General features: G+C 39.7%; 2 protein-coding genes across 2 annotated transcripts in view; one reads left to right on the top strand and one right to left on the bottom strand.

The window, feature by feature from the left end:
* Window positions 1-2,367, bottom strand: part of Znf366 (zinc finger protein 366) — a 390,083-nt gene extending 387,716 nt beyond the window's left edge. Inside the window, exon 1 of the mRNA XM_029566146.1 lies at window positions 2,007-2,367. The gene's annotated coding sequence lies outside the window, so the exon portion shown is untranslated. The remainder of the gene's footprint in view (window positions 1-2,006) is intronic.
* Window positions 2,368-2,497: 130 nt separating this feature from the next.
* Tnpo1 (transportin 1) overlaps window positions 2,498-10,397 on the top strand; it is a 93,403-nt gene continuing 85,503 nt past the window's right edge. Inside the window, exon 1 of the mRNA XM_008838470.2 lies at window positions 2,498-2,640. Within this exon, the coding sequence (XP_008836692.1) occupies window positions 2,626-2,640 (15 nt within the window). The 5' untranslated portion in view covers window positions 2,498-2,625. The remainder of the gene's footprint in view (window positions 2,641-10,397) is intronic.

Here is a 10,397-nt window from a genome sequence, read left to right as displayed (position 1 = left end):
TAAAAAGAATTCCCATGTTTTTCCATAAATATAAATGTAAACAATAATTCTCAGAAGTATTCTATTTTAGAAGGTTGCCTATCTAATATATTACTTTATCTATCTGTGTACTTACTAATAATTGCCTATTAAAGACATTTAGCAAGTTTTGAATTTACAGATCTATTTTTTTCAAGTAATTCCTCCTCAAACATGTTATCTCCCATTTATTAGTCTAGTAATACTTTCATTTATTGCCCTAGAAGTGCATAGCATTTTGCTCCTGAACTCCTTACATGCTTTATCTTACTTAGTTCTGTTTAAGACAAAGAAAGAGAAGCTCAGAGAGAGACTGAACTGAAAGCATTCTGGGGCTGTAAAGCCAGCACCTGCATGCAGGGTCCGAGCTTCCAAGTGTCACAGTTGTTTTGACAGTGCTTCATCTGACAAAATAAACATCTTTCTTTTCTAAGTGTATATTTTTTCACTTCAGTGCCATTTTAAACTGTTAATATTCTTCCATTTTCATCTTGGTCAGCTTTTTTACCTGAAAAAATATTTAATACAGAAATTGAAAGTATCTAAAAGATGGATTTGATGTTTTTAAAAAAGTTTATTATTTTAAATTTCTGAATATGTCATTTTAAAATGCTAACAATTCCTCAGAATTTTACCACATAAAATGTTGTGTTGTATCTGGGCATAAAGAGAAAATACTACTTGGTAGCCGTTATGATCTATACAAATTGTACAAAGAAAAAACAACAGGAAAGGAAAAATAAAATAAGCCATGTTAATAAGCCTTCATTAATGGTAAATAAGAGTTACTGTTTAAAGAATATATTTTTAACTTAGCCTAGAAGATAAAGACAAAGGTCATCTATATATATGCATCTCTACACTGAACCACTTTATGTTGACATTTTCATTGGCTTTCATGTAAACTTTATGAAAGAACAGATTCTTAATTTGCCTCATCTCAATTTTATACCACCTGATGACCTAGAATTATTTCATCCAAAGATTTTGAGGGAATAAATCCTTTTGCATATTTTAATTAATACTCAACTCCCCCACCTCCAGTCAACTTCATTTATTTCCAAAGTGTTATTCAGGTGAGTTCATATTAATTGATTGGTAGATAGGTCTTACATCAGTCATTATTTACTAATCATTTAGATTTTTAAAATATTCTATTTAAAAAATTTTTAACAATGTAGAATGGAGGTATCACAATCCTCTAATTTATATAGATCTCTATTCTACAATGTAATCTTTTAAATACAAAAATAAGACCTCTGTAGACCTGTTTCTTTTTAGAAACCCCTTTTCCAAGCACTTGACCATATCCAACTACTATCAAGTTAACATTAAAAAACGCTGAAATCATATGTATAGTTATTTGAAGTATTTTCCCTTGCTATGTTCAACTTCTCCATGATTTCAAAAAAAAAATAATCTTTTAGTCTGAAAATTCAAGTCAAACTAGTTGTTCATTGTTATTACAAGTGAAACATTCTTAAGTTTCTTAACAAATAAACCGTCTTGGTAAAAAATTAACTTTTTCTTTTTTTTTAACTCTAGAAAGTTCTGAAAAGCAACAAACTGCCTAAACAAAATGTATATAACATTAAGGCAGCTGAAACTACTGACACTCTACACAGGTTTATCCTGTGAGAAAAATTCTCCCTGGCAGCATCACCTTAGGAAATAAGGATGGCTTTGTTATGCACACTTAAAATATTAATATACGGGGGGGGCTACTTTATATCTCTATCTACTTTATATCTACTGTCATTACAACTGGGTAAAAAAAAAAAGTCTACCTCTCCCATTTTAAAACATTTTCAGTTTGAAATGATACATTTTTTCATGGGGCCTGTATAAGCAAAGAGCTTAATTCTAAGCGCAAGTAACTAGTTTTATATAAGATACATAACCTGGAGATATAAACTTAATTCTATAAATAATTTCATTGGATTTATATAGTAGTTTCGTGTTAGATACAGCATACCTCAAACGCCTACCTCACATTAAAGCAGGCAGCGGTCCGCCCACATGAATCTGCTGGTGCTACTACTGCTTTTAACAGAGAAGCTGGAATTGTGTCATTGTGAGAGAAGCGGCGTGTTCGGTGTTGCAGCGGCTCCTAGGGCTCAGCTGTCATTTGGGGGCTTCAGTGGGGGACAGACGTTTGGTTGGGGGACGCTCATCTCTAAGGAGGCCATGCGCAGGCCCTAGGCACGCACACTTACAGGCTATTTTGCTCTGAGCCCACCACGCCGGGAGGCGTCTGAGAGCTACCGGCCGAGGCTAGCACGCAGGCCGCAAGGGGCGCGGGGACCCGGGAGCCCAGGATCCGGGAGCCCGGCACAGGGCCGAGGCCGCGGCGGCACGGCCGCTTTGGGGAAACCGCTGCCGCGCGCCACTGGACGCAGGCCCACAGGCCCAGGCCGCGGTTTTCCCAGCCCCGCCGCCGTTGCCAAGGCGACCGCCGCCGTAGGGTCTCGTGGCGGGCTCCGCCCCTCGGCCAATCGGACCGGCGCTCGCCCGATCCCAGATTCTCTTTGTTCCGCAGCCATTTCAGGCCCCGGACGGGAGGCAGCGCCGCTACGGCAGAAGGCCCGAGCGCCGGAGGCCTCTGGGATGGTGTGGGACCGGGTAGGTGGCGTGACGGTGCGTGGCCGGGAGTGGAGGGGCGGGAGCGGAGCCCGGGAGCTCCTAAGCAGCCTACTGCGCCGAGCCGAGACCGCCTGGCGGCCCACCCTCCGGGGCCTGGGCCCGGCCGTTTGGATCCCGCCGACGGCGGCGCGGTTCTAAGCCCTACAGCTGCCGCCCCTGGCGCCCTGTGGGACCGGGACGGGGACGGCGGCGGCTTCTGGGGTACGAGGTCGGGTCCTGGAGCAGGTGAGCGGTCGCGGGGAGGAAGGGCAGCTCTGCCTGTCAAGCCGTGACGTCTGAGAGCCCTGGGCTGCGGCAGCCGCGGCCTGGACGGTACCTCCCGCCGCTTCTGGCCGCTCTGCGCTGTCCGAGATCAGCCGGTCTTTGTCCCTCCGCCGCCTGGGCCCGCGGTCCAGACCCAGGCACACTTGGCTCCGCACTCGGGCTGATCCTTGCGCCTTGGGGCCTGCTGGCCTCGGGATGTGCTTACATAATTTTAGTGTGTGTAACTACGGGTTTTGCTCGTCTCGCCTCCACTCCTATCCGTTCACGCCAACAGGGAACGGCTTCCGAGAAACAAACCCGTTAGCACAATCAAACTGGTTTTAGAAAGGCTTTCTTCCCTTTAGAAATTATCTCGTGTCGTTTAATGATTTTTTTTTAAATCCCGTGGGTTTTGCAAGGATTGTTTACAGTTTCGATTTGTTATTCTAGTCACAACTCAGCAGATTAAAAATGTAGAAACTGAAGTTGGCGGCGACCCACGAATTGGGACAGTTGTATTAAGCTTAGTAGTTCTGCTTAAAACAACGGTGACTTCACTGATGAGTACATAAGCAGTACTTTTTCCCCTTTGAAGAAAGGTGCTTCTTAAATGGAAGATGTTTTGTGGAATTGGTATTTAGAACTGATCAGGTTGTAAAATACTGGTCCAGATGTGCTCATTTTTTGTATACCAAAATTTCCTGCTGGATGTTGTTTCCCTACCAAAATTTTCGCATTAGAATAGTAAGGACGTTTTTAATGAAGTAGAGGAGGTGAATTCAGTATTTTGGGAAAGGATTATGTTTTCCACTTCTCCCCTACCCTGCATCCCAGTTATTTCCAAGAATGGCCCTCCCCGTTGAAAATTTGGAACTGCAAAAGAAAAACATTAGTTTGAAGGTGCGTATTTCTTTTTAAATCTTTGACATATGCAGTGTGTAAGTATACAGCAGTTTGGCAGTAGGATTTTTCTTAAGTGATTTTAATGTACGCCTGTTGCAGTCTTTTTTCATTGTCCTTTTCTAAAGGGGGCCTCCATCTTCCATTAGCCTTGATGTACCTCGATCTTCATCCTCGTCAGGAGTTACTAAATTCCTCCTACGGAAATAAGTATAAAAAAATTTTTTTGTACTATTACCTCTACTCCATCTTGCCATTACATAATATGAGCAGAATAAGATTTTTGGTAAAATTATGTTATTCTAGCTGTGAAATTTTCCATTATCAACACTTGGTATTCATTGTTTTCACGACTGATTTTTCTTATATAATCTTAAAGTCATGGTGTGAATTCAGTTTTCCTAAAAACTGAATGAATTGGGGCTTTTTTTTGTTTGTCTTATGGTTCTAAGATTATATTTTTATTTTATGTGTATGAGTGTATTGTGAATGAATTGTTTTGACTTGAATACACGATATTTAGAGGAATTTCTTGCGTTTGTTAATTATACTTAGTTTGCAAACATTTTTTAGGAGAAGAAATCACATTATAAAGGAAGCCAAATCAAGTCACCTATGCAATGACATAAATTTAGTCAATATAAACTGAAGAGAGAACTCAGCAGTAGTGGGAATTCTTTTTGTTTACCTGGACATAAAGAATGAATATTTCTTCCTGCAATTGGTATTTGAAAATATGTTGGTGCCCAAAATTGGATCTATCCCTTTCCCCTACCTCAAATAGTTTGGCTTACCTGCAAATGATTGAGAACGTTGAATTAAAGTGATTGATTAATTGATGAGGTTTTCAAAAACGTGGGTTAAGAGAGAGTGAAATTCCCCAGAAGGTGAGGATCTTTCTTGGTCCTATTAAGTTAGTGCTAGTAAATACCTAGTGAGTTGTAGAAGGAATGAGCACCATAGAGGAAGACAGCTGTTTCTAAGAATGGTAACTGATTTGTGGTTAAGTAGGTGGGGGATTAGTGAGGAGAAGTACTAAAAGCCAAGCTTGATTGAGTGGTTCTGAGACTTCTGTACAAGGTAGTATTTTTTAAAGTCCTGTCATTTGGTATAATAACTAAGAATGTTAGCTTTCAAGAGTGTTCACAGTTAAATGAAATATTGAAACAAGAAATGGGATGATGATTTGTCTTGAAATTTTCTGTAGAAGATAAGAACCATACAGGAATGGCGGCCACATCTTATTTCCAAAAGACACTGCCAGGGAAATTATTTGAACTCAGTACTGGGAGGAAACTGGTAACTGTCAAGACCATGAAGTTTGAATTGCTGTATGCCTTTTTATTGGTTAGCTTTGTGAAAAATAAAGTTAAACTTCCTTATGTATTACCGACATTAGAAACAGAAGCCAGACTACTAAGATTCAGATTTTGGCATCCTCTGTAATTATCAGTGTGACCTTGTCAAGTGTCTTAGTTTTTTTGTCTGATTCTGAGAATGAAATGTGTTGGTACAATGAGCTCTCAGAACTGGACCTAGATCTTACTGAATCTCCATAAATAATTGTTATTCTCATCAGTATTGTTACCACTCTTGATTATTTTAGAAAACTATAAGAAACAAAGTAAAATCTCCAATTTTGGGACTATACAATAACTTCTATAAACCCTTTGATGTATTTCCATCTTACACATTTTTTAAAAATTTATTTGATTTTTTACAAAAATCAAATAAATTTTGGGAGCCAGGCTTCATGGTACACACCTTTAATCCCAGCCTAATCTCTGTAGAGAGTTAGAGAGACCCAGTCACACCACAAAAAGAAATACTGCAGTGAACATCCTTGTACATAAAACAATCACTGCATTTTAGATTGTTTCATTAAGATACTGGGCCAAAGTATGTGATCATCCAAAATTCCTAATCCATATTGCCGAATTGCTTTTGCTTAAGAATTTCTTGGTGGTGGTTTATTCTTGTTGTTTGTGTGGTGTTAAGAATTGAACCCAGGACTTCATGCAGGCTACACGGGTGCTCTACCACTACCACTGAGCTTTTTAAAATTTTTTTATTGAGACAGGATCTCACTAAGTTGTCCAGAATGGCCTTGAAACCACTCTTGCCCAGGCAGCTCTTAAACTCCTTAAATTTACATCAGCATATGAGTTGCTGGGATTACAGGCTTCTGCCTTCAGGCCTGGTAGGGGTTTTTTTGTTTTGTTTTTTGTTTTTATATTTTATTATTTTTCATGCGTATGACTGTATTGCCTGCATGTATGTGAGTGCACCCATGTCATGCAATGCCTGAGAGGTCAGAAGAGGGCTTCCTATTCCCCTGGACCTGGAGTTAAGGACAGTTCGTAGCCGCCATATGGGTACTGGGAATCGAACCTGGGTCCTCTGCAAGAGCAGTCAGTGCTCTTAACCGCTGAGCCATCTCTCTAGCCCCTTGTTTTGTTTTTAAGATAGACTTGCTGTGCTGCCTAGATTCTCCATTTTCCTGCCACTATTTTCCCAATGCTGAGATTATAGATGTTCACTACCAGGCATGCTTAAGGGAACTTAATAATAATGCTAAAATACATGGGAGCAACATAATATTTATTTTCCTACTGATATGAAGTAAAAGGGGAGAAAGATGAGTGAACACCTTTCTTATAGTATGTCAGACATTGTAGCCATTGTTATATACTATTGCTTCACATGCATTCTCATCTTCATAATCTTGTATTATACATGGAAGTTACTTCCCTTTTACTGATGGGAGAAGATAGATACGTATTTTGCACAAGGCTAAATATGCAAAACTGGTCTGAATCTAGGTCTGCCTAAATAAAAGATCCATATTCTATTACTTGAACATTTTTATGACTATATTTTCAAATTTTTAAATATGTGTCTAACTATAGACTGTAGGCCACATTATTAAAATAGTTACTGAGCTGGACATAATGAATGAGCAGGTTACACAGTTAAACCAGATAGAGCTTAACTTTCCATATACATTTTAGAAAAGGAAAAAAAAAATCCTTACCTGGCTGAGATGTAATTGGTAATGTATCTATAAAGCTGGATTCTAAATGAATGCAGCAAGCATTCATGGGCTCAACATTCTTAGTAATGATCTCAACACAAATGGGGAAGGGAAAAACCAAAGAAATCACAACTTTGATGAAATTTAGTTAAAACTAAGAAAAGTTTAAAGGGCCATTTAGTAATTAAATTTAAAAAATACACTTGATAAAGCCTATTACTGGTGAAGTAAATGAGAGTCTTACTGGAAAATAGGTGAAAAGTAGAACTGTTTAACATAAGGAGAATAGAAGATTTTATGCTGAAAATTAAAGCCAAAACAACAACGAAAAACCATATACCCACTTGAGTTACATTTTACATTGACTCTGAGTTCAAGGGCCAGCCTGGTCTCCATAGTGAATCCAGGCCAGCTGTGACTACAGGGAGACCCTGTCTCAAAAATACCAAAAACAAAAAAAAAATTAATGTTACCTATTTTGTGGGCCATACCTATCCTGCCATTGTAGTGCAAAGCAGTCCCAGACAGTGAAGATAGTAACTGCTTGAGTTACATTTTACATTGACTCTGAGTTCAAGGGCCAGCCTGGTCTCCATAGTGAATCCAGGCCAGCTGTGACTACAGGGAGACCCTGTCTCAAAAATACCAAAAACAAAAAAAAAATTAATGTTACCTATTTTGTGGGCCATACCTATCCTGCCATTGTAGTGCAAAGCAGTCCCAGACAGTGAAGATAGTAACTGCACATGTGTCCTGACAACCTCCAAAATACAGTACAGAGGGATTTTTTTTTTTTTTTTTGGGGGGGGGGGGTCTCCTGCCTTGTATTGCCCTAGAACAAACTGTTAAAAATGAGAAATGTTCATTATTTGGGTAAATCGTTAAGAGCAGAGAGGGGTTTTAAAGCATTATAAATACGTAAAAAGGAAAACAACTGATATTTTAAATAAGCAGATTGATAGAAGAAATACAGCTAGCCAGTAAGCATGTAGTGATGCTGTGTCTCACTAATAGGGAAATACAAAATAAAGCAGTAAAGTTCCTCCATCAGACTGGCAAAAGTTTGTTGTTGTTTTTTTTAAAACCAAACAAAACAGTGTATGTTGACATTATTTTAGCAAAACTCACACTGAGTGAATCAGCACAGTTTTGTTTGTTTTGTTACAGGGTCTCACTGTATAGCCCTGGCTGACGAACTCATCTATCTCACTCTGCCTCCCAATTGCATGTGCCACCACACCCAGCCTAGGCATTTTAATTTTAAAGTAAAACCATTTTTGACCTAGCAGCTTCCATTTCATAACAGGGTGTGTAAGTCAAGAGTTGTGTGCTAGGGTGTCTTTGTGAGGAACTACAGAGCCTCCAGGCTTCCAGGGCACCCTCCATTTCCTGCATTCCATTCATAAGATTGTAACTTAGAGTCTGTTGTAGTCTCATCCCCACCTACCTCCCTTTCTTCAGCTCTTCATACCCTGTTTCTCCTCTGGAATTACTATCCATCTGCAAAAACCAGTCTCAAACATTTCCTTCTCTCCCTCCCTCTCTTCCCCCATCTTCCTTTCTCTCTCACCTTTTTTTTTTTTTGACTTTTTGAGACAGGGCCTCTCTATAGCCCCAGCCTAGAACTCACTGTGTAGACCAGGCTGGGCCTTGAATCAACTCACAGAAATCCACCTGCCTCTGCTTCCAAGTGCTGGGATTAAAGGCCACCACACATGGTCTTTCATCTGTCTAAATTTCTTCTTCCTTGTTTAGGATTCCCTTGTGTGTCCCAGGCCAACTTCCAACTCACAATCCTACTTTAGTCTCCCAAGTACTGGATGTGCCACCAGGCCTAGCACTTGTTTACTTTCTGATTTTGATAGAAACCTGGCTCTTCTATTGCACACTTGTGCCTGAGTTAGTTTGGGTTTTACATGGTTTTCTGTAATCCTGTTTCTAGAAGTGGGAATGACATCTACAAGTCTCCTTCCTGCTTTTAGACTGTTCTCCCTGAAATTGGCAAAAATATGATGGATTGTTCTAATACCCTGGCTTCTGTTTTCCTAGACATCTCTGCCTACCTACATAAATAACATCAGCCAGTCATTTCCACAGGGATGCCCTCTTTGCACTGTCAGTACACTATCAATACCTGACATCCGTCTGTAGTTAGCATTTTATGTTGTTATGCCCTGTGACTACTACTACCTGATTTTGTAGTTTACTTCTAGGCCCTCGACCCTTGCCAGCTTCTGACCAAGTGGAATATCCAATTTATATATCTTACTACTGTTTCCTGACCTTGCCCTCTTTAATCTTTTCACTTTATTTTACATGGAGTTTACTCAACTTAAATTCCATGGTCGTTAATCTTAACCACTCCTTTGGATCTCCCTCCTTGCTCTCTGCTTTGTTTTGCATTTGTTCCTGTGTAGCTGAGTATGAACAAAATGTGCAACAATACGTGACAGTACTTCACTTGACCACAAACCTCCGGTGGGTCCTGCATGCTGCCTGGCGGTCCTGCTGTATTTTCCTATATGCTCCTAAATTACTATTTCAGGTCTTCTTTATCAAACCTGTGTCTCTTTTCCCATCCTCACTTTGAGCGCTTGACCTTGCTTCCTACTTTGCTAAGAAATGAAGTAATATGAAGAGACTTTCCACTGAATCCTGCCATGCCCCCATGTCCCTAACCAACGTCTATGTCAGTTTGTACTGTCTCCTACCTGTTACCTATCACTGTTCCTATTCTTGTCTGCTTTTGCACTATATCCACCTTCTCTCATCTGCTCAAGAACATTGCTTTAGCTCCTCTCCTTATGATTCATTTTGTTTCCTTTGCTAAATCTTTTCTTCAAGCAAACAGAGATACTATTGAAGTCATCTCTCACTATTTCTGAAGGATTATTTCCAGAGCTCTGCCACCCAAATTCATAAATGTACAAGTCCCTTATAACATAGCACAGTATTTCTGTAGAACCTACACATACACTCCCATATTCTTTTTTTTTTTTAATTTTTATGTGTATGAGTATATTGCCTGCATGTATATGAGTACACCCGTGTCGTACACGGAGGTCAGAAGAGGGCTTCGGATTCCTCTAGACCCGGAGTTAAGGACAGTTCGTAGCCACCATGTGGGTGCTGGGAATCGAACCTGGGTCCTCTGCAAGAGCCATCTCTCCAGCCCCACACTCCCATATTCTTTTAATTACTAAATACCTAATTTAAATTCGGTGCAGACAGATGGTATTGTTTAGGGACTAAAAAGAAAATTCTGCTTTGTGGGGTTTTTAAAAAATATTTATTAAATAACCACATACTTAGAAGAAGCATTTCATTACAACAGCATTGACATATTCAATAACAATTTCCAGAGATAAGATGCATCTCTTTCAAAATTGGCTGTAAATTTTTAGGTTTATAGTTGAATTAATACAGTTATACAATAATGAACTCAGTATAAGTCCTGTTTGCATATGTGTCTTTAATGTCTATGTATCTGATTATTACTAGTCACAGTCGGTTACACGTGGATCCTTAGTACCTGAGTATGGATATAAAGTCATCAGGT

The sequence above is a fragment of the Nannospalax galili genome, unplaced genomic scaffold (genome assembly GCF_000622305.1).
Source record: "Nannospalax galili isolate Female #2095 unplaced genomic scaffold, S.galili_v1.0 scaffold898, whole genome shotgun sequence".
NCBI classification, from domain to species: Eukaryota; Metazoa; Chordata; class Mammalia; order Rodentia; family Spalacidae; genus Nannospalax; species Nannospalax galili.
The sequence above is the reverse complement of the archived record's forward strand: the minus strand, read 5'-3'. Positions and strand labels throughout refer to the sequence as shown.